Below are 23839 nucleotides of genomic sequence, written 5' to 3' on the forward strand. Positions count from 1 at the left end.
CCTCGACGCCGGCACGCTGCTGCCGTATGGGCGCACCTGCCCCATGTCTCCCTCCCTCGGGACGTGCCTGTGTCCGTGTGTTTTTGTCGCTAGGATGGGGCTCCTGCAGGCAGCTGGCCTCGCACTGAGCAGAGCGTGTGCGAGGCTTGCTCTGGGCCTGCCTCTCGTTGCCATTCCCTGGAGGGGGGAAGTTTGTGGGGACGGTTCCTCCTTGATTGTGCCCCTCACGGCGGGGGCGATGCTGACGGAGTGCTGCGTCTCACTTGCAGGATTGGCAGGATGGCTGCGAGGCTTCCCAGAGAGCTGGCGGATGACGTGGTTGGGTCCGTGCTGGATTGTTTCAGGTACGTGAGACTATCAGACGGAGACATGCTTCCGGCTAAAAGCGGTGGCTCTTCTTTCCTTCTAAGACCCTTTTATATCGTCTTTCAGCTGAGCTTGTCGTCAGAGCCTCCAGAGCTTTTTGTTTTCCTTTTGAAGTTAAATTTGAGGACTTTAGTTATTTCTGTTACGTTTCTGTTATCAGTTTTAGATCCCATTACATTTAATGTGGTGCAGCTTCTTGGAGTCTCTGTGACTTTGAGAAACCTTTGGTGGCCCTGCTTCGGCCCCAGGGAGCACCTCCCTTTCCCCGATGCACCACATGGCTCTTTTCTATTTTTTTTTTTTTTAATATTTATTTATTTATTCATTCAGAAAGAAAGAGAGGCAGAGACACAGGCAGAGGGAGAAGCGGGCTCCATGCAGGGAGCCTGACATGGGACTCGATCCGGGGTTTCCAGGGTCAGGCCCTGGGCTGCAGGCGACGCTAAACCACTGAGCCACTGGGGCTGCCCCTGCTTTCTATTCTTCTCTTAGTTTTATCTTTGCTTTTGGTTGGGTAATATTTTAGTTAAAAATTCAAAATGGAAGGAAAGATGCTGAAGTGCCTCTCTCTGACCTGCCCCTGCACACATCGTTCCCTCCTCCTGGTACCCCAGGGGCACCACTTTTCCTGTGTCCTCCAGGGATATTGGGTGCACAGGTGAGTACATCAACGAGAATGTCTTGGCCATCCCTTCTACACTGACTGTTGCTTGTCCTCCACAAGCTCCACTCGGTCACCTCTGAGGTCCTCCTCCTCTGTGCTGTTTACTGCCCCTGGTGGTTTGGGGCTGGGGTCCCTGGGCCCCCCTTCTGGGCCTTTCTCTCCTGAACCTACCCACTCACAGCTCTGCCTCTTGCTGGTCTCCATTCTCCCATGACCCTGTACCCTCCCAGGATTGCCCTGTGCTTGGATCTGCGACAGAACTTGCCCTCTGCCACTTAGCGTGCCCTGGCTCAGCCGATGCAGTGATACAGTGTTGTCACCTTGCATGTTTGTGTTCACGTCTGCTTGTGCGGTTTGGGCCTTGGAGAGAGTGAGTGGGCTGACGCCTGGCCGCAAGCTGGAGGCCGTGCGGGGGAGGCGCTGTTCCTGAGCCCCCCTGGAGGGCAGAGTAGGGGCCAGCAGGGCGTTGGTCTTCCTGGTTTCCCCTCGGGCCACAGGCCTGATGGAATGTTGTGCCCCTTTCCATAGCTGTTGACCAGCAGCAGTGCACACGTTTAGTTCGGAAACGGGCATTGGTGTAACTGGTGATTGTTGTGGTCATAAATGAGTCTTCATAATGCTGATCTTTTGCAAGTGCCTTTAAGACATCAAATCTCAGGGCGCCTGAGTGGCTCAGGGAGTCTGCTTCTCCCTCTGCCTCTCTCTCTGCTTGTACTCGCTCTCTTGCTCGCTCTCAAATAAATAAATCTTTTTTTTTTTTTTTTTTTTAATTTATGATAGGCACAGAGAGAGAGAGAGAGAGAGAGAGAGAGAGGCAGAGACACAGGCAGAGGGAGAAGCAGGCTCCATGTTGGGAGCCTGACGTGGGACTCGATCCCGGGTCTCCAGGATCGCGCCCTGGGCCAAAGGCAGGCGCTAAACCGCTGCGCCACCCAGGGATCCCTCAAATAAATAAATCTTAAAAAATATATCAAATCTTATGAAAAGCATGAAGCATTTTTTTCCATTTAAAATCCTAAAGAACACAAGATGCAGTATTAGATTTTGAAATGGTCAGATGGCCTTTGGGACAGACATTTAAAAAACACTTGGAACTTAAACATTTATAGGTGGAAATAAAAATTGGCATTAGTTGGTGGTGACGCCCACGGGGCAGCACCTCCGTCTGTCTCAGGGAATCCATGTCTGTAGGCCCTGGCACGCAGGAGTGAGCAGATAAGACTACGCTTTCTCCTTTCTGCACGTTCTTTTGCTTGTTGCTAGGAGGGATGCAGTTCAGTTAGTTTTCTTAAACATTTCTTTGCCATCAGAATGATGGATTAATTACTTAAAGATTTTTCTTCATTTATTTATGAGAGATACAGGTAGGGGGAGAGGCAGGCTCCCTGCGGGGAGCCCGATGCAGGACTCGATCCCAGGACCCTGGGGTCACGCCCTGAGCCAGAGGCAAATGCCCTACCGCTGAGCTGCCCAGGCAGCCCAGAATGATGGATTTAGAACAGGAAAGGGCCCTATAATGCCTCCTGCTTTTTGGCGAAGCGTATTTCCATGTTTATATTGGCAGCTGAGTGTAGAACTTTCAGGACAGCCCTTAGCACTCTCAGAACAACTTCTTGCTATTCATGATCCCACGGGTGGACCTGTAAATGTGAGCTTCCAGACCACTTCAGGAAAAATTTTATTAGATATACAGTTTTACTACGACTTGATTAATTGGCAGAATCATTTATTAAAAGTCTGTATCTCAAATAGTGCAAAACCAGTTCTCTCACCAGCATTTCATTCTGACATTTTAATCTCTGCTTTAAGCCAGGGAAGGAGGTCTCCTGCCCTCTCTGCTGATGTAGTCTAGCCTTATTTTGATAGAATCCCTGTGCTGCGAGTCCCCGGGCTTTAGTGCCTGTGGCTAGGGTGAGTTGTTGGGTGTGTAGTCCGCTGGCACATGCTGCTGTGTCAGGAAACCTGTGTGGAGCCTGGGTGTCTCGCGGACGCACACCTGTGGCCTGCTTCCTCGGTTGGCAGCACGTGGGGCCCACCTAGCGCCTGTGCTTGTCATTGGGAGACCTGAAGAGAAGTCCTCGACACAGTGCTTATTTATTTCTTCAGCCGTCTGACTCTGAAAACTCACGAGCAGCTTTCAGTGAGGCTCCCGGGTATAGGACGTGGACCTGCAGTGTGTGTGCACGGCGCGAGAAGCCGGCAGGAGCGGTGCGATCTCAGGCTTTCTGTGTGTCTCAGTTTTCAGGAGACGGACAATGCCTGGCACGGTGGCTGTCTGGCGTTGGCGGAACTGGGCAGAAGAGGCCTGTTGCTCCCTTCTCGACTCGAGGATGGTGAGTATTGCAGACATTTGCTTTGCATCATCAGGATGGTTTGTAGCACGTCGGGTGCTTTACTTCACCCAGTGTCTGCAGCGTGGGCTGCCGTGAGCACACACCCGGCCTCTGCCCTCACTGCCTGGTGCATTTCTGTGCAGGAGAAAGCAAACTAGACCTGTGTCTTTCAACTTGCTTATATCAACCTTTCTGACTTTCCAGCTGTCTCTTCTCCCTGCTGTGAAATTTTAATACCACTGGTACGGTGTGTGTTTGCATTCGGGGAGCCATGAACCATTGTAACGTCTGAGATTTTCTTGTCCCTCAGGACGGGTTTTCACCCCTGTGGGGGTGCTGTTGCCTATTAAGTTGTGTACTGCTGCTGTGTTCGTCACGTGGAGTGACATCATGGTCCCCTGGGAACAAGAGGAGGGGACGGAGGGCCCAAGGAAGCTTGGTAGCGGGCCTGAGCAGGGGTACGGGGGCACAGTGTGGCAGACGCAGAGGGGCCACCGAGCTCCAAGCTGTGTGTGCCAGCTGTTGGGCCGCTGCACGTGGAGGGAGGGTGGGGCTGTGGCCCTATGAAGCCCGGTCTGGCTGATGGGGATCCACTCTGGGTGTGGACAGAAGTGAAGGATACCCGCAAAGGACGGAGAAGGCCCTATCCTGGGCTGTGTCGCCACAGATGCTCTACGCCCTGGGAGTTGGCGTCTGTCCAGGATGAAGATGTCTGTGCAGAGGCGGGTGGGGCCCTGCATTGTGCTCTTAGCGTCTGAGCTGTGGGGTATCAGGAATAACGGCTTTGCCCTTGGCATCGTGAAGCATGAGGAGCCTCTTAGACTGTCAAGATTCTGTTTCCTATTCCTGCTTACTTTTGTGGCAGCTTTACCGAGATAAAGTTTATATACCGTGAAGTCCACCCATTTAGAGTGTACAGTTCAATGGTTTATGTTTACAGGGTTGTGCAACCATCATCATAATCTAATTTCAGAACATTTTTGTTGTTCCACAAAGAAACCCTGTGCTCAGGGGCAGTCACTCCCCCTTTCTCCTTGACACCCACTGCAGACAACCACTGATCTGCTTTCTGTCTCTAAATTTGCCTTTGCGGGTCACTATAAGTGGAATCTATGATAGTGTCTTGTGCCTGACTTCTTTGACTTAGTGTGATGTTTTCGAGGTTCATCCACATTGTAGCACACGACAGTAGTACTTGTTCCTCTTTATGCCTTAATATTCTACTCACTGTCTGGATACACCAGGCCGTTTATCTGTTTATCAGTTGATGGACATTTGGATTTGTCCCTTTTGGATTATGAATAATGCTGCTATGAACATTCGTGTGCAGGTTTTTGTGTGGACGTACGATTCTGGTTCTCTTGGGTATCTATCTAGGAGTGGAGTTGCTGGGTCATGTGGTAACTCTGTCTTTAACTTTTTGAGGAGCTGCCAAATTGTCTTCCAAAATGGTAGTTCCATTTAAATTTCCTCCAACAGCATATGAGGCTTCCACTTTCTCCACATCCTCCCCAACACTTGTTTTTCTCTTAATGGGTGTGATGTGGCATCTCACTTTGGCTCTAATTTGCATTTCCATGATTGGCCAATGATGTTGAGCATCTTTTCATGTGCTTTTTGGCCATTTGGATATTTTTGTTGGAAAATTGTCTGTTCGTATTCTTTGCTCATTTAAAAAACGGGGCTGTCGGGATGCCTGGGTGGCTCAACTGTTTAGCGTCTGCCTTCAGCTCAGGGAGTGATCCTGGGGTCCAGAATCGAGTCTCGCATCGAGCTCCTTGTGGGGAGCCTGCTTCTCCCTCTGCCTATGTTTCTGCCTCTGTCTCTCTCTCTCTCTCATAAGCAAATAAATAAAAATAAAAAATCCTTTTTTAAAAAATTTTATTTATTATTTATGATAGTCACACACAGAGAGAGAGAGAGAGAGAGAGAGAGAGGCAGAGGGAGAAGCAGGCTCCATGCACCGGGAGCCCAACATGGGATTCGATCCCGGGTCCCCAGGATCGCGCCCTGGGCCAAAGGCAGGCGCCAAACCACTGCGCCACCCAGGGATCCCTAAAAAAATCTTTTTTTTTTTTTTTTTTTTAATTTTTATTTATTTATGATAGTCACAGAGAGAGAGAGAGAGAGAGGCAGAGACACAGGCAGAGGGAGAAGCAGGCTCCATGCACCGGGAGCCTGACGTGGGATTCGATCCCGGGTCTCCAGGATCGCGCCCTGGGCCAAAGGCAGGCGCTAAACCACTGCGCCACCCAGGGATCCCCCTAAAAAAATCTTTAAGAAAAGATAAATAAGGCTCTTTTTGTTGTTGCTGTGAGTTTTTCATATATCCTGGTAAGTCTTTCACTAGATAAAGGATCTGGAATTTTTTTCCCCATTCCATGGTGGTTTTTTCACTTTCTGGTTGGTGTCATTTGCACCAAAGTCCTGCATTTTGATTTAAGACCAGTCTTCTGTGTGAGTGTGTGACAGACAAGGTGAAATCGCTAAGTGGATGGTTCTGACTCCTGTTTAACTGAAGGACATAGAGCCTTGCTCTGCTTTCCATGCCTGAGACTGGCTGGTGTGCATGTGCCCATCGTATCTTATGATGTTGCAGTGCCCACCGGATCTAGCTGCTGGAGTGAGAGAACATGGGCGTTGGTGTCATGAATGACAAGTGTCAAGCTGTTGGCTAAAATCTAGAAGATAAAATGTGTGTTTTCGCTTGATTGGCTGGCGGGCTGGTGGCATCTTCCATGTGTGCTGAATCCTCCTGCAGGCCCTTGCTGTGCCTGGTGGGGTCGCAGGGAGCTGTGCCGTCTCCGGCCCAGGAAGGATGGCACCAGGCCTTGGGAACAGTGATTGTTGTCTTGGCATAGGCTCCGAAGCTGACACGGGCTAACATTTGTTCCTTTTTCTTCTTTTCTTGCTCCTCAGACTGGATAACACCGGTTACGCTCTCTTCAGGTTCACTGATTCTTTCTTCTACTTGCTCAGATCTGCCATTGTACAGCTCACCTGAAGTTTTCAGGTCTTTTACTGTGTTTTTCAGTTTCAGAATTTCTATACGGTCTCTTTCTGTATGTTCTGTCTTTTTACTTACATTCTGTGTTTGTTTGGACATTGTTCTCTTGGTATCCCTTAGCTCTTTGAGCATATCTGAAAATTGATTTAAAGTTTTTGTCTCATTTTAGTACAATGTCTGGGTTTCCTCTGGGACAATTTCTCTGCTTTTCTTTTTTTCTTTTTTAAGATTGTATTTATTCATGAGAAACAGAGAGAAGCAGATACATAGGCAGAGGGAGAAGCAGGCTCTTTGTGGGGAGCCTGATGCAGGACTTGATCCCAGGACCCTGGCATCATGACTTGAGCCAAGAGCGGATGCTCAACCACTGAGCCACCGAGGTGCCCCAAAACTGGACATTTTAAATACTATAGTGTGGTAACTGTGGAAATCAGGTTCTCCCTGTTCCCAGGAGTTTGCTGTTGTTGCTTGTTGAAGGTGATCATTGTCCATTTAGTGACTTTTCTGTTTGTAACTACTGTATTCCTTGTTGTGTCTGGTCACTGAAGTCTCCGTTCCATTATGTTGGTAGACTGCCAGTGAGTGACCTAACAGATTTCTTAAAGTGCTGAAATTTTGTAGATTTTTTTTCTTCACTCAGCACTCTCCCAGTTGCTGTAAGTTTTTGATGAGATTTCAGAGTTCTGAACAAGTTGAGTCTGTTTTTGCTGGCTTAATGGTTGTTGTGGTGGAGGGACAGACTTGTGGAGTTCCCTCCTTTGCCATATTCTGTGACATTATCCAAAACTAGCATTTGACTAGCGTTCCGGCATTAGTCTGGGTCCCCTGAGCAGAGACAGATGCTGAGATGGGCTTAGATGTGCAGAGATTTTATTAGAGAAGTGCCTGTGAGAGAAGACTGGAAGGCTAGCAGTGCCACTGTCTGGCCCCGGTGGGGTGGGGTGGGGGTGGGGCTGGCATCCGCAAACCAAAGTCTGCCACGGAGGCAGTCCTGTGTCCCCGGAAGGGGCCGTGTTGGTGGCACTGCCATACTGTCTCCTTGGCCCAGGTGCCATGGGGCCTGGAGTCAGCCTGCTTTGGGAGGTGGGGCTCGGCTGTGACCGCAGCTCTGTGGTTGCAGAACACGGACCTCTCCTGACCTCGTCGCTACCCACAGGCCTGTGTACATCAGTTCCCAAGGGAGCAGCCGGGCCTGAGAGGGGTTGCACTCTCCAGTGCTCCTCACAGTCCTGGCACCTTCCTGTTCTGAGGACCATGTGCCTCTCCGGTTTTTAACCTTTGTGTGTTTTCTACTGTTGGACATTCCCGTCTGTAAGGAAAGTGAATCAGGGGCACCCGGCTGGCTCAGTTGGAAGAGCCACGTGACTCTTGATCTCAGAGTTCGAGCCTCACAGGGTGTAGAGATTGCTTAAAAATAAACAAAAACTTAAAAAAAACCTAGAAAGACGTGAATACCATAATGAGACCTCTTTGACTTAGTATGTGAAGTAGTCGTTCGGCCCTTCTGAATTAAAGTGCTTTTCTCCTTGATGAACGTGTGTGTGCTTTATTTCACACCCCCGTGCCCTCTTTCCCCACGGAGTGTGGCATCGTGGCGAAGGTTGAGCTGGTGGTGGGGCAGATTGCCACGGGCTGCTGGGAGGCCTCTTCAGAAGGCTTCTTGTCAGCATTTTGTTTCCCTCTTCAGTACGCATTCAAGGTCCTTGTTAGCTGTATTGAGAGACAGTTCACCTGCCGGGCAGTTTACCTATTTAAGGTACATGATTCAAGGTTTTGGGTGTATTAAAAAAAATACATAATAGAAACATTTGCCTTGCTGACTATTTTTACGTGTATAATTCAGTAGTATCAGCCACATTTACAGTTTGTACAACCATTATCACCATTTCTGAAAACTGTTCATCATCCTGAACAGAAACCGTCCTCGGTAAGCTTCCCTCTCCCTTCCCCTGCGGCTCCTGGTAGCCACCCCTCTGTCTACCTCTATGAATTTGCCTGCTGCAGGTGCTCCCACAGGTAGAGTTGTACAAGGTTTGTCCATTTGTGTCAGGCTTAATTCCCCAAGCAGGAGGTCTTCAAGGTTAATTCCTGCTGTAGCGTTTGTCAGAACGTCGTTCCTCTGGACGGTTGAGTGATCTGCCGAATGGATATCCCGTTTTATCTGTTCATTGATCGGCTTGTGTTGCTTTCATCTTGTGACTCTTATGAATAATGTTACTGTGAACTTTGGTGTACACGTATCTGTTTGAGTCCTTGTTTTTACTTCTTCGGGGTGTGGACCTAGGAGTGGAATTGCAGGGTCATAGGGAAATCATTCTACATTTAACTTTGAGGGTTTATTATTTTTTACCTGTAAAGGTTAAAAACTTAGAACTCTCAAGTTGGGTCACAAGTAAATACAGAAAGGTAGTATAGTTAAAAAACCAGCAGGACTTTTTGTTACAGAGATCTAGGAGTGCACTGTACTTTGAAATCATTTTTATTTAGTGAGAGAGACAGGGAGAGAGAGAGTGTGGGGGGAGGAGGGGCAGAGGGGGAGAGAGAATCTCAAACGGACTCCCCACTGAATGTGGAGCCCAACACGGGGCTTAGTCAGTCTTACTACCAGGAGATTGTGACCTGAGCCAAAATCAAGAATCTGACACTAACCAACTGAGCCACCTAGGTGCCCTCCGTTGTGCTTTCAAGACAGATCTGAAGGGCCTGCCGGGGTCTCCGTGGCTGTGACGTGTGACCTCTGGGGGAATTGTATGAGAGGGGTCCGTCGTCCTGCTGCAGGCACACATGCTCCACAGCGAGAATCCGCAGGTAGTGGCGACCTCTGCCTCCTGAGAGCTCGGAGGTGTGCATCTCCTCCGATGCTGCGCTGTGGCAGGGGGGCTGCACGGTCGTTAACGGTCCTGCTTCCTCTTTTTATCACTTCAGATGATGCCTTACACTTTGGGTGAACTTTAAAACATCGTGGTCTCCAAATCTTTGGGCCTTTGACACGGAAGGTTTGTGTTCTTGTGCGTAAAGCCGGAGGGGAGGGCTTGTCTCTGGGTGCCAGGCTTTGGGTCCTGAGCCTGGAACACAGCCCCTGATGTATGGTGTTGCTTCCTGCAGGGTATTGATTGGTGGAAAGCAGGGTTATCCTACTTTTGTTCTTTGTCAAAGCATTTAGGTATAAGAACGAGAGAGCCCTGGCGTCATAGTGAAGGGAATGCACGTGCCCCTCACGTTCATGTGGTTAACTCTGCGTTTTGGGTTAACCGCATGTGGTTGTCTGAAGGCACACCTCGGCACCCACTGCTGTGCGCCGTGGCCTTTGGTGCATAGCCCAGCTGGTGCGTCAGAGGGCAGGGGCCCTCCTGAAAAGTGGGAGGAAGGGGTCTCCCGAAGGCCCGTGGGGTGGGGCGTGCCGGTGCGGATGGCCTTTTCTCAGGTGGCAGTTGTAGGACCTGAGGCCTGGGGAAGCCCCGGGCAGGTGTGCAGGGCCGGACTTGGTGCCTCCTGTTTGTGGCACCACACATGCACGCGTGCCCACACGCACACACACGCACACACGCAGGGGCAGGGGCTCTTTTTCTCAGTTTGTTGCCTCAGCTTGTTCCTTCCCTCACCGAGTTCGTTGTGCCAGACTAAAACATCACACAGAGTTCATGTGCTTTTAAAGTCACCTATGAGTTTATTGGAAAATTGGCAATATATACATCATTTTAGAAAGTGGAAAACGAGGCAGAATGAGTTGGGAAATTCACTGTAGCATCATGAAGAAGTAGAAACGTATAGCCACTCCCGCGATACGTTTTTCCCTGGTGGAAATAAATTATGTGTATAAATAGCCTCTTGATGTTCGTGTGTCCTCGTAACAAATCACGTAGTTTTTACCTCGGGCACTTTAATGACAGGACTGGGAATGTTTTCTCCTGGCATTTTTTCCCCCCAGTAACTGTTACTTACTTGAAAACATGCAGCAGAATTGTTAGCAGAACAGTTAAAGCAGTTTGTATTAGTACTAAGGTATTTATAAGAAAAGTATTTTTAAAGCTTTCCTATAAGATGGTGTACACCTAAAAGCTGTCTTTTAGTCTGTGTATTCCATGTGACATTTTACAAAAATGAAAGGCAGTTTAACTCATCAGTCTTAAGTGTATGAGTCATTTAAATATTTTTACAACCAGAAAGTAGAAGCACCTTTGAATATTCATGCTTAATATTTACAGAAACTGAAGTTGCAGTTTTTTCTTTCTTTTGTTCGTTTTTTATTTTTTTGTTTTTTTTTTTTGTGTGTGTTTTTTTGAGAAGAAAAAAGAAACTGCATCGTAAAAAATTGACCAGATACAGTGAAGGCGCCAGTGGAGATTTGCTGCTGTTGCCACCTGCTTTGGGAGGCGTGTCTGCATCCCACGGGGCCCGGGCACTAGGACACCCGTGTTCTTTTCCGGAGAGTGAACACTCTGGCTGTGTCGCTCGGCTTCATCTTCTTGGTCCCTTGCTGGGACTTCCCTGCATCCCTCGGACTTGTCCTCTTTTGCGCTCTGGGTCTGGGGTCACACTGAGCCTCCTGGTTCTCCGTGGCGCGGACTGTGGGTGCATCCTGCTGGCAGGTGGACTCTGGGGCCGTGGGCTCCCCGTCGCCCACCCGGACTGTCCCCGGGCTGTAGGCTGCCAGCTGGCAGAGGGCCACGGCCGCCGTCTGCTTCTGCTCGTCGCTGCTGTCCACTGCTGCGGGCTCCTGGGCCCTTGCGGGGGGTGTTGTTGGGGGCCGCGCGGTAGCGTCGGGGCTGTTGGGGTCTGTCTGCGCCTGCTCGGGCCCATCTTCGCCTCTGGGCGCATCGGGGTTCGGGGCGGCCGCGGCGGCCGGGTCTGCGCCTCGCAACGGGCGGTGGAATGGGGGTCTCGGGGGCAGGGCGTTGCAGGGGTCCTTCACCGACAGGTTCAGAGGCACGTCCTGCAGCTCTGCGAAGTCCTTGTACGCGGGGCTGTGCGTGGCTGGCGGAGCCTCTGGTTTCCTGGAGAGGTTCAGCGGGGCTGTCCGGGAGCTGTCCTCCGGGCCGGACGGTGTGGCCTCCGGGCCGGGGGAGGCACTTCCTGTCGCACCTGCACCCGCAGCGTCTCCGCTCGTGGCGTCCAGGCTGGAGGAGAGAGGCAGAGAGAGGCTTAATGGGAACCTTGCCCGGGAAAGCACCGCTCTAAGGCGCCGCGAGCCCGCACGCGCTTGGCTACTTGAGCACGACCCGGGACACGCTCCGGAGATTTTGAAAATGAAACTTTTCTTACCTCTTTGGAGACTCGTCTGTGTTCTCCAGAACCTGCGATTGTGGGCACTCTGTGCTCTTCTTGACAGGCCTGAAGGCCGTGAGGCCGTGTTCGGGCGGGTGGAGCCGTCCCGGGACGCCGGGGGCTGGCTTGTCCGAGAGGCCGCACGGCCCGGCACACGGCTGACTTGTCTGCGTGAAGTTGGTGGGACTCGGCCTTCCCGGGGAGCCCGTGGCCGCGCTTCCGGCTCGAGGGCTCATTTTGGTCCCCTCTGCGTCCCTCTGCTCATCTTTGGAGTGATCTTTAGCCTCGGGAGTTGGGCTCTCCTTCTCACACTCGGTGTGCTTTTTGTGGGTGCTGGAAGGACTTGACTTGGACGGACTCAGGGCCGGGTAGAGCAGGGCAGCTTCTTCCAGGAGGTGTGAGCTTTGATCTCTGGAAACACCTGCGACGGCCGGGAGTCTGAGACCGTAGGAGGAGAACGCAGACTCTGGTCTGTAAAACCCGTATGGAATGGGCAGGTTGGGATGGTACTGCTGGAAGAACCTGTAATGGTCGTAGGCCGAGGGGGGGTTCAGGTGCTTCGGGACCGGCCCCGGCGGAGGCAGCAGGTGCCTCTGGTCTTGGGCCCCGTAGACAGGCAGCAGGGGGGCATCGCACTCGGGTGAGTTCCCGGCGAGTAGGTAGGGCGAGTAGATGGTGGCCAGTCCGTGCTCAGTGTAGAAGTGCGGCGGGTACTCTGGGATCGCGGGGTGCACGTAAGGGGAAATGGCACTAAACCCCTTTGTAGAAGGGATTTTGTGTGGGAACTCGGGCGGGAGGAAAGGCGAGCCAGCCTTCCATGGGTAGCTGGGAGTGTGGAATGCAGACTTGGTGTGGAAGGCCGTGGCTTTTGCCGTGGGGTTGGGCAGCGCCAGCAGTTCGGGGGCCTCAGCGTGTTCTGGCCCCTTCAGCCTGTGCTCTCCTACTGGGACGAATGCCGAGGGCCGCACAATGCCTTCCAGGACAGGCTGGGTGCCCCGCGGGGCTTCTGGAGCTGGACTCGGGGGTGCAGCTTCCTCGTGGAGGGCAGGCTTCTGTCCTGGGCCCCTGTGGGGCCCACGTGCGTGCAGTTCTAGGTTTTCCTTCACGTCATCCTTGGTGAGGCTTTGCTGGAGCTTGGCATCAAAGTGTGGGAGCCCGTTGGCGACGGGTTTGGCGGAGGTGGGCTTTGCTGTCGAGTCTGCCTGATTGGTCTGCTTAGGGTCCAGAGAGTTGGATTTGGGGCACTTCGGGACTCGGTCCTGCTCTGACACTAAGGTGATGGAGTTTTTGCAGAGACCATACTTCATGTGGTTGAAAAGGTGTGACTTTTCATTGCAAGTGAAGGGACACTGGAAACACTTATACTTGAAGGGCTTTCCTGGAGGCCTTGGGATGTAATGTGGCTTTTTTGGTTTTCGCTCTTTGAGGAGACTCATGTTCTCTCCTGTGCTGTAGGCGCTGGTGTCCCCCTGGTCCGAGCACTGCCGGCTTCTGGCGAATGAAGGTCTCGCGGTTTTGTGGCTTCTCCTTTGTTTGCCTTCCAAGAGCTTCTATTTGCCGCCAGCTCCACGTGCCATGGGTCTGATGGGGGGCGTCCTGCTCATTGGGGCTGGGTGCTGCAACAGAGGAGCAGAGCCTTAGAGCCTTGACACTAGCTTAACAGTCAAGGAGGAACTAGCCCGGCTTCACAACAGGTCACCTGGAGTATAGGGGTCACCGCCCTTGTCGGTGCCCGGAGGTGGTGAGCACCGACTGCCCCCGACTTACAACCTGGCCGCCAGCCCCCACAACGTTCCTGTTTTCTCAAGTCTGACCTGGAAGAGTCTCGCCTTGGGGCCAAGAAGCATGTGGTGTGTCAGTGTCAGCTCTGAGGACACCTGTAGTCCTTTGAGTTTGGGGAACCTTTATCCTGTGACCTGAGGCCTTGGGTGCCAGGAGGTTGTGGCCTGAGGCCAGGTGACTGTTGAGACGCCCCGACCCCCGCTTGTGTCCCTGGAGTCTGTGGTTCCGACCTGACTGCGCTGACCGTGACTACCGGGGCCTGGCCTGTGTGGGACGCTCACATGGCTCCCTTAGAGCCGGGAAGGTCTGCGTGTGACATGTCGCCAGGGCTCCTTGACCATCCTGTCCTATTTAGTCATGCTGTGTTCTACACGTGGGCGCTTAGAAGAGAACGTTTAAATACGCAGTCCCACCCTACCGCTTCCAAAGTCAAAAGAAAAAGTCAGCTTTATCCGTGAGTAGCATTTATGCTGTCTCAGATACAAACGTTTAAGTGCTGTGTTTATGTTGACTCAGGTGGTTTTGAGATGCTATCAAGGTGAGTTTCTTAGCCCTGTGAGCGACCGAACCTTCTCCTTCACGGCCGTGTTTCTGCCGCCCACCTCGTGGTTCTCGCGCTCAGCCCATGCCCGCCTGGCCGGCACACACAGGTGGGTGTGGACAGCTGAGAGCTAGTCCGGCCCAGGGCCCCTGCCTGCCCTTCCTGGCCTTCCCTCCAAGTGGTGGTGCCTTTTGGACGGATGGTTGGACCGTGCTAGGCCACCATCCCAGCCTTTACCCCTTAGGAAGTGGGCCCCGGGTCGTCCTTGGCCAAGTGGCGGGCAGGGATGTGGGGGCCAGTGGGGCCCGTCACCTCCCCCAGGGCCCTGGGACCCCGCAGAGGCTGCAGGTGTCTCTGGCCTTTGATCCCTTCCCGCAGGGCCCTCCTATCCCGGATACCTGCCCCCTCCCAGGCTTAACCGGAGATCTCAGCCTGGTTTCCTTCAAGGCTGCTCCACACACCCCTGGGGCACTCTCTGCCTCATAACCCGAAACCGAGAACAAAGACGTGAGGTCTGGGAGGATCTCTCAAGGCCCTGGCGGCGTGGCTGGGTGCCCCGGACCAGCCCATGGAGTGACTGTGTCGAGGAGCAAGCGTGTGGGTGGGGAGGCTGGAGGGCAGCGGGCGGAGTCGGGCCCGCGCCTTCACGGGGAGCACTTTCAGACAGCTTAAGAATAAAGTTAAGAGGAAATGATTTAACAAGACTGTTTTCAGTTGTAGTTTTGCTTTAAGGAATAGGCAAATGAGGTCAGTCCTGTGTCTCCTGAGCCTTTGTGGATAAAGCGTCACCTTCTAGACATCGGGGGTGCTAAAACTCTTAGCTGGAAAGCAGCCTTTTAAAAATGGTGAAAAACGTATGGGAAATTGAAGAGACTTGTTTTTACAAAATAAAACGTTTCTCTGAAATGCCTTCCTTGCGATCCCACACACTGCGATGAGGTCATCGGTGGTGTGGGGGGGGGCAGGGGAAGCAGGTGGGGTGTGGGTGTTCACTGGGATGCCTTAGATTTCTGAGAGAGCTTTCTGATTTTATTCTTAGCAAACTGGTTTCTCTACTCATTTATTCATATTCCTTAAAAACATAAAGAAGCGCTCCCCCTACCCCCAGATGGACTGCCTCTGTTAACCGGCTTCATCATCGTCCCTTGCTTCTAGAGATGCCTGCTTATCGAGAAGTACTGGGAAGTACTTTCTGCCCATGTCTGTGGCCCTTCTGTTGAGTTTCTGCAGAGCAGTAGTGGTGAGGCATGTATTTTGGGTGAGAAACGAGACTTTTGGCTGCCCTGTGACTGGCAGGGGGTGGGGGGGTTGTCCTCAGAGCCTGGGGGGGGGGGTGCACATTGACTCACCTTGCCTGTTCCTGCCCTCCCGCTACACAGCTGCAGGAGCTGCAAAGGCAGTGTCAGAGCCCAGCTTGTTACACCGGTAAGCAGAGCTCTGCGTCTTTCTAAACTTCCCCTCTTATTAGAGGGAAAAACGTGAAATAACTCTTTATGAGTTCAGCCCATACCTCGGGGGGGGGGGGTAGGTATGCTCTGGGCTATAAAAGCACAATTTCCTTGCCGCCCGTCAGGAAGCGATTCCAGCCAACCTGGGCCAGCTAGATAAGTCAGCGGGCGTGTACCGGCACGTCTCACCATGCTCCCTGGTTCTGAAGGCGTGAGAACCTCTGCAAGTCAGGTTCCCATGATTGTATAGGATATGTTATGGCAAAGATCCGAAAAGTGATTTCATCACTAGCTAGAAGCATCATGATCAAAATGATGACAGTTGCAAAACTTTATCAAGTGTGAGCCCAGAGTATAGCACTGAGAGTGGACACAGATGCAGCGCCGCCAGCATCCCAAACCCCAGGCGGTGGATGAATGAAAAGTTCCCTCAGGATTTAAGAGAATGATTCAGATGCGTTCTACGACGATGCGTTAGTTTCAGGAGCAGTATTATTTAGCACCACTGATACTTTTAGGCAAACATGGAGAAAAACCTATATTATATTGATCAAACATCTCTAGGAGGTAGTTTATGTACTTAAGTTACCTTAGCGTTACCTGGATGAAAAACTTGGGCACTAATTGGTTTTATGTTAATATATACTTTTTTCAGTTAAATGATGTCATGTGTAAAGTTCTTGTCTGAATTTTTGTTCTTTGTTTGGTTAGCATACAGGGACAGTAAATCACTTCTCTGGGGATCATGCCAGTGCCCTAGGGGGTGAGAGCGTCCAGGGCGCTGACCTGTGGGAAGGGAAGCCTGCGATGGACTCACAGGTGCAGTAGTGTTAGTAACTTTGGGTAAACTGACCTCTCAGGTTGCACAATTCACTAATTAAAACAAGGGAGCACAGCTGCTTCAGATGCCGATGGAGACGGGCGTATTCACTTGGTCGTAAAAATGCAATAATATCAGAGAAATAGGTGGGACAAAACTGAGGCTATTGTAAGCGCTTGAAGGGGACAGCCCATAGCGTGATGTCAGTGAGTTCTCCTGCCCCAGGGACGTTTACGAGGATGAGGGAACTCAGCCTGACTGCCCAGGACCTCGTCAGGCTCGCCCTCTGCAGGGACGCGGTGTGCGACCGTCTCTGCCAGGCCAGCTTGTATCTGCTGGACTTGATGCTCGCTGGCAGCTGCCGGTGTTAAATATTCTGAAAAAAGGGTATTGTTGCCAAAACAACACAGTGGAGAACTAATGGTAGTAAGTTTGGATTTGCATTGGGAGGTGAGGCTTTTCTAAGGGTGGCTGGAGGGGGTTCACATGGCCTGTTCCTGGGGGTGCGGGTCTTTCTCGTTGATCTGCATCTGGAGAGCTGCTCATGACGCAGGACCCCTTTAATTTGGATTCTGTTAGAGAACTGCAGGGTTAGCACGTCTTAAAGTCCAGGTGTTAGTGTGGCCCTAAACGGAGGGCCATGTGTTTACTCTTGATCTGCGGGACGTGCTGGGAGCTGCCCTTCAGGCACCTTCCCTCCCTCCCTCAGGGTGGGGTCAGGGTGGCTGTCACTGAAATGCAGGGTCAGCTCTGCGCTCTGCCTGCCCCTGTGGCGTCCCTCGTGGAGTCTTGTCAGACTGAGTGGCCGTCTGAGGGGGAGAGACCGCGGGGGTGGTGACCTAAAGCTACACACACGGGCCCGTGCGAGCTTCCAGAAGTTGTCCTGTTTTACCCAAAGATGGCCATTTGTGACATCAGGCATTTTAAACATCTGCTGGGGTTGAACTGATGTGCTTTTTTGCCTTGGAAAGCGCCGTGAGCCAGCTGCGGCCGCTGCATCTCTGCTGCGGGGCTCCTGCTCATAGGCCCGCGGTGTCTGGGCATAACTGCCCACACAGCACTTTGAGCAGCCTGTGGTTTCGGTTGGCCACAGGGTTTTGTTTGCTTGTTTTTGAAGTTCTAAATTTTTTTTTTTTTTTTTTATTTATGATAGTCAGAGAGAGAGAGAGAGAGAGAGAGGCAGAGACACAGGCAGAGGGAGAAGCAGGCTCCATGCACCGGGAGCCCGACGTGGGATTCGATCCCGGGTCTCCAGGATCACGCCCCGGGCCAAAGGCAGGCGCCAAACCGCTGCGCCACCCAGGGATCCCTGAAGTTCTAAATTGCCAATGCGCTTTCGATAGGTTCCTAAGTGTGGACAGTTAATGGACTTGCCAGTTGTTAGGATAAAGCGAGTGGCTGGCATGTTTAAAAAGTTTCTAAGGAGTTTGAAATCCAAAAAACAGCCAAGAGAAAAATATTTTTTTTTTTTTGAACTTTGATAGGACACAATAGAGGTAATTACAACTTAGGTTTATGGGACACTGCTGTGACGGGCTGGCTGAGTACGCTTGTCATGCGTGTTGCCCTGAGAGCTGAACTAATGCCGTAATGGTCCCTTCGGTGCTGTCCGGCTGTCTGGCAGGGAGCCTCGTCAGGTAGAGCGTTTTGAAGGGCATGCTATAATTACAATATTGTGATGTGGCGTTATTGCATAACCCAAGGACACGCCATTGTCGCCTACCCACTGGGGTGTCGCAAGAACGAGATTTGTGAGTTTTACTCCAATTGAGCTTTTCCAGTGATTAACCGCCACTCCCTCCCTGACTCTTGGTTCTTCATAGCAAAGGATAAACTTCAGGACAACCATGACCTCCGGAGAAAGACAGTTTTCTAGAATGTAGTTTGGAAGAATGGATGTGGGAATAAAACCAGGGCTCTTTCTAGTTTCAGCCAGAGATCCTAAGTTACAGACACACGCTCTTCCTAGTAAGTGTACACAGCCTGTCACCCAGCAGGGCCAGTGCCCAGCGGCGCCCTGCCTGCCTCCTTCATCCCGAATAATACCAGTTCGAGGCTTTGGGAGGACTCAGTTAATGCAAAATAAAGATAATAAACGTAGACAGAGTTTGCTTAAATGAAGTCTGACTTTGGTCAGACTTGGCTGGTGGGCCAATAATTGTCACAACAGATTTACGAAGACTTTTGTAAGGGAGAAAAAAACCCTTTTTGTATATTTCAGAATCCTCTTTGGTTTTGTTCTTTTTGTTTTGGTAAGCACGTGTCAAGACAGTACTTATTTTAAACTCCAAGAAGTTTAACCGTAAATTCAGCGATTGTCTAAACACACCTACATAGGTGTTAACATGTGTCTGTACATATATGTGACTTTATGTTGAAATTTTCTAGAGCTTTAAGGAGCAGAGAAGCACTTAGATACATTTGAGTTTTAGTTTAGATTTTCTGTAGAAATGAGGACTTAATTTCCGAATAAACTTGTTCGTACTCTTAGAATAAAGCGTCAGCCTTATTCAAGTTCTGTGCTAATGGTTTCCCTTTCCAGCAGTGCACCTGCTGGGTCCTGAGTAATCTTCAGAGGACAGAGCAAGGCAGAGCAGATCCCGGGCAGGTGGTTCCCTGAGCCACATAGTTAATTCGAGATACATCTGAGAGCAGTTTTTAAAGAAAACTTGAATCCGAGAAGGAGTACTCACCGGAGACGGGCAATGCCGGGCAGTGCTGGGAGCGGCTGGTCGGGAGCCGGGGCTGGCGGTGCCCGAGAGCAGGACCTGTTCTCACGCTCGCTCGCCGGCTGAAACTGGAGCCGGCTGTTCCAGTGGGAGGGGTTTAAGTGTAGGAGTTGAGCCCTCGGGGCGTAGAGATGCACCTGATATTCCTCCCGCCCGCAGCTACGATTCATGTGTTTGCACCCACCGAGCTGCTTAGCAGCAGTGTCGCCAGCCACCCGCGGGCTGTGAGCCAGGTGCCCCCAGGCACCGCTTGTGTGCCTCACGGGGAAGCACCCTGCGCGGGTCAGCGAGTGACTGGGGGGGCTGCCCCGGCCGTCCTGCGGGTAGGGGAGAGAGGGACAGGCGTGGATGGGATGCCACAGTGCTGGTTGTTGTCACACACACACACGGCGCGTGAGATCTTTAGAAGCTCCAGTGTGTGTGGCGGCAGGCACACCCGAGAGTGGCTCCTCGGAGGCCACGCTCCACGGTGGCCTCGCCCCGGAGGGTCTGCGCGAGCCTTTTATCTTGTTGCCTTTCCCTCGTCACCCTGTGCCTGGGAATCTGCCTGCGTCCCCCTCGCGGGGGTGGGGGTGGGGGGGTGGGGGGACCTCAGCCACCCCGCTGCAGGGGCCTGCCGGCGCACGTCGGGGCCGGCACGGAGCACCCAGCTCGCCGCAGGGCGGCTGTGCTGCTGCTGGGAGGTGGCCGTGTGCCTCTCACTGCCCTGGTCTTACGAATAACCAAGACGCTGAATTTTTGAGCAGGTTTATCTCCCTCCGCGCTTAAACTGCTTGCTGTTCAACCCGTGGCTGCTAGTGAGGCTGGAATGAGATGTGGGTTTGGGGACAGGGAAAAGAGGCGGTGGCAGCTGGGTTCAGCGGCCCCGTCACGCGTGGCACATCTGGCACGGTGGTGCAGGGTCAGGCTTGCCAGGCCAGATGCTGTGGGTTTCTAATTTTAATTCAAGGCTTAAGATTTTACTTTGTTTTATGTTTATATTGAATTCTTAAACAGTTTTGTTCAAATTAGGTGTTTGTATAACTTAAAGGGTGAAAAAATAGTTCTCTAAGTCTCATCACAAAACACTCTAGTTCATTGCTGTTCCTCTTACCTGTGGCTGGGTAACGAGCACCCCAGACTGTGGTGGCTTAAAGGACCGCTGTTTTAGTTCCTCTCGGGACTCCGTGTGGGTCCGGAGTGTGGGCCGCCTCCGTGGGCATGTGCTGCGTCGGTGGGGCCCTTTGGTATGGAGCTGGCCTGGAGCGTCCTCCGTAGTGCCATCCGCCTTGTGCCCTGGAGGGGATGCTGAGTCCTCCTCCATGTGGTGTCACATCCCGGACCCCCCACAGTGCGGTTGATGAGGCACCTCTTGTGTCCTGCTTGACCTGCCCAGACTGGAGGGGATGGCACAGGCCCCAGGTCTCCGTGGGACACTCGGACCACTGCCCCCCCCCCCCCCCCCCCGCCGTCTCTGCAGCACTGGGACTTGTTCTTAGCTGAGTATTTTGGTGTTTACGTCCTTGATTCCAAATAACATTCCTGTTGCTACCTCGTCCCCTCCACCCACTTCCCCCGGCCAGTTTGGGTGCTGTCTGCTGACTTCTCCTGTGCCCTCTGTGTCCTCTGACCCCGGGCTTGCCTCCCCATCATCCTGGGGTCGCCTTTCCTCTCTCCTGTATCGAAAGCCTGCTTCCTGGGTCTCATCTTCCCTCTTGCAGTGACCCTTTACGTTGACACGGAGCACACCCGTGTGTCGGCTCCTGGGAAAGCGTGCAGGAGAGGCAGGTTTGCAGAGACGCGGGGGGTAGAAGGGGTGATGGCGTCTCTGTTGTGTCTGGCTGGGTATAGAATCCTGGGTCAGAGCCTTCACCCTCGGTTTTCAAGGTGCTTTGCTCCGCGCGTAGCTGTCCGTGTTGCGGCTCACGAGTGCCTGCCCCACTCTGAGGTCCTGGTTCTTTCCCTCCAACATTTTGATATGAATGATTTTTAGAGGGAGAGTGCACGTGAGCGGGCGGTGTTGGGGCGAGGGAGCAGGAGAGCGGGGGGCTCGATCCCACGACCCTGACATCGTGACCTGAGCCAGAACCAAGAGTCAGACGTTGAGCTGGCTGAGGCACCGGTGCGCCCTGGCACGAGTGGTGTCAGACGCACAGGTGAGTGATGCGAACCTGACACGTGGATTCTGTGATGAATTGTTGCTGTATCTGCTTCATCACGGAGGCCTCCCAGGGGGGCCTCGGTCCGGGGTGGCTGGTTCCAGGGCTCCACATCTTGGCGTGTCCCCTCTGCCGAGTGCAGTTCCTCCCTTTCGGAGAAGAACTATACGCAGATGGTCAGTGGCACGCCCGCTGTCGTGTCCGGAGCACCGCTGGTGTGGCGGGGTTTCTTCCCTCAGAGCCAAGTGTGTCCTCTTGTAGAATTTTATGCAGGCGGTGACTCCCGACCCTCCTCCTGATCCTCTTTTTCTGTTTCCGGAGTGTTCTCTGCCAACTGTCCTGTAGGTGCTGCTTCTCTGCTGCCACACTTTTCGGTTTCTAAGTGTTCTAGCGCTGCCTCCGGAGTGTCTTACTCTTAGACGTCGTCGCAGTGGCTTGTTTCTCTGAGGGTTTTAACAACGGTTGGGGCAGGTGGGGCATCTCTGCCCCTGCATACAGCGTCTCCTTCATGTCTCGCACCTCCCGGGACGCAGCTATTGCCCCTGCTGGCGGGGGGTTCCAGGGGTCTGCTATTCGGCGGCCCCCTCGTGCTCCTTGTCCCCCCCCCCCCCCCCCCCGCGACGTTAACCACGAGCCTCGCAGGGACCCTGTGTGTGGCCGGGGGGGAGGGGGGTATCCGGGTTGGCTCTCTTGTTCTGAGGTGGGGCCTCCAGCCTCCTGGGTGTCCCGTTCATCCCCCCCCCCCACCCCGGCCTTCCCCGTCCTCCTTGACCCTGTTGTTTCCGCCTGATAAGGGAAGGCACTCTCTGCCGTCGCTGGCGGGATTCCCCCGGCCGTTATCGTGCGTGTTCGGTCTCCCCGCTGCCCAGGAATCCCGTGACTAGGTTTCTGACCAAGGTTGAATCTTGGGGAAAGAGCACGGGCCCAGCAGCTGGCCCGGCAGGTGCCCCGCCCCCACCTGTGCGGCCCCCTGCTGGGCCCCCTACCTGCGTGTCTGCGGTTTATCACCGTGGCAGCCGTGCGCGCGGCCATGAGGCCGGTTTGCAGGGTTGGCGCGGAGAGGAAGAGCCGCGTGGCTGACGTGGCCCGGCCTGGAGGGCGCGGAGCAGGACAGAACGGGCCGGGCCAGGCTGTGCAGGCCGAGGAGGCGCCTCCCCGTGAGGTGCATGGGGTCAGATCGGGACCCAGTGGCCCAGGACTTCAGTGGGGTGGCGGGCGGGCCCTGGACCTCCGGGTTCTGAGCGGGGGCAGGGCGGTGCCAGGGCTGCGGCTGCTGGGAGGGTTCGTGACAGGCCTCAGTTCACCTGCGGCGTCAGAACTTGGCCCCTGCTCTAGCGGGGAGTGTGCTCGCCTGCCCTCTGCGCCCTGGGCAGCCGGGTCACCCTGTCCCCATCCCACCCCTTGTCCAGCAGCGCGGGCCTTGCCCAGCGGCTCTTCCGTTTGCTCCCTCCCGGCCTAGCAGTTACTTGGCGCGGCCTGCGTTCCCCTGCCGAGGGCCGCCCGAGGGCCCGTGACGTGCCCGTGTCCCTGTGCGGCCTCTGGGGAGGGAAATGCAGCGCTTCGGTTTTGGACCTTGTAAGTACGCGGTGGCTGTGTCCGCCTGGCACTCCTCGGGGCCGCAGGCGCTCTGCAGGCGGGATTCCGGGCGCCCTGGCCGTGGCCACGATGACCCTCGTTAGGTCTCCAGGCAGCAGATGCCCCGCGAGAGCCTCAGTGCCCAGGCTGCATCCCAGGGCTGAGCGGGACGTGACGGGGCTCAGGCCCGCGGGGCACGGGTGCTGAGACCGGGGGCCCTTCCTGGCCGGCTCCCAGCTCCCGAGGGCAGGGCCGCGTCGTGTCGTCCACGCCAGCACGCGGGCATGTTTCTCGGGGTTTCTTGAGTGTAGTTTCCAGCGGGAGCCCCCTAGTGAGAATCCCGTCCAAGGGGCCTAGTGTGACCTCCTCGGGCTCCCGAAGCCTTGGCCCTGGGGCTGCTGCCAGGCACGGACATTTGCTCCTCGCTTCAGTCTTGGTGCTGAGAGGGCTGTCCCTGCGTGGCTGAGCTGTGCTGCCAGCACCCGCCTCCGGCCTGGGGTCTGTGCAGCCCTCGTTCTGCAGACCCAGGGGACAGGCTGTGTCTCCGCAGGTGCAGCGACCTCCTAGGTTCTCTGGGGGGCTTGACGGCCCGTCAGCCTGGGATAGGAGTCTGGGCCCTGTCTTCTGGGATCAAGAACCCAGCAAGGAGTTGCCGGCACCCTGACCTGGGCCCGCGGGTGCCAGGCTGTGCCCCTAGGAGGCAGGCCGGTGGTGGGCTCCGGGGGCCTCGGGGGAGTGCAGCAGCCTTTGGGGTCCTCTCCTGCCCCAGTGTGAGCGCTCGGCCCCGTGAGGCTGAGCTCGGGAGCACGGCGTCCCCGGCGGGGTCTGCTGGGGTTTGGTTTCTCATGGTGACGGAACCGGGAACGCCGGGGGAGTTGCACTTCGGCAGAGTCAGGTTAGTTTGGCCGTCTCGTGAGATAGGCCGGGGCAGGTGGAGCATCGGGAAAGTTCTATTGTGAGACATTCATTTTCCTTTGATGAGTAAGTCTGAGATGTGTAAGGTGCTGCCCGAATTTTAATTTGATGCTTATTCCAGTATACCACCGCGTGGATTTTTGTGGAACTGGGGCGACTTTGGTTTTGGAGGCGAGCACACGGCCCGTTTTCCGGCCAGGCTGCCTGGCGGATGGGAGCAGTGCCCTCCACCTGGGACAGGGGCTGCCGCAGGCCG

At 53.8% G+C, this 23839-nt stretch overlaps 2 protein-coding genes across 5 annotated transcripts in view; one reads left to right on the forward strand and one right to left on the reverse strand.

Annotated features, from left to right (window-relative positions):
• Nucleotides 1–23839, forward strand: part of TBCD (tubulin folding cofactor D) — a 140136-nt gene that overhangs the window by 33589 nt on the left and 82708 nt on the right. For both annotated transcript variants that reach the window (XM_072782114.1, XM_072782115.1), the window contains 2 exons: nucleotides 270–344; nucleotides 3269–3363. In XM_072782114.1, coding sequence (XP_072638215.1) covers nucleotides 270–344; nucleotides 3269–3363 — 170 coding nt within the window. The remainder of the gene's footprint in view (nucleotides 1–269; nucleotides 345–3268; nucleotides 3364–23839) is intronic.
• Nucleotides 10015–22287, reverse strand: ZNF750 (zinc finger protein 750). 3 transcript variants are annotated; one of them, XM_072782116.1, is made up of 4 exons: nucleotides 20049–20358; nucleotides 18920–19033; nucleotides 11633–13251; nucleotides 10015–11487 (listed from the first exon to the last, which is right to left on the reverse strand). In XM_072782116.1, the coding sequence occupies exons 3-4, from the start codon at nucleotides 13069–13071 to the stop codon at nucleotides 10773–10775; spliced, it is 2154 nt and encodes a 717-aa protein (XP_072638217.1). In that variant the 5' UTR covers nucleotides 13072–13251; nucleotides 18920–19033; nucleotides 20049–20358; the 3' UTR covers nucleotides 10015–10772. The 3 variants fall into 3 exon arrangements, with proteins under 3 accessions (XP_072638217.1, XP_072638219.1, XP_072638218.1); XM_072782118.1 differs by lacking the exons at nucleotides 18920–19033; nucleotides 20049–20358 and adding an exon at nucleotides 22080–22287; XM_072782117.1 differs by lacking the exon at nucleotides 18920–19033.

Source organism: Canis lupus, chromosome 16, assembly GCF_048164855.1.
Source record: "Canis lupus baileyi chromosome 16, mCanLup2.hap1, whole genome shotgun sequence".
NCBI classification, from domain to species: Eukaryota; Metazoa; Chordata; class Mammalia; order Carnivora; family Canidae; genus Canis; species Canis lupus.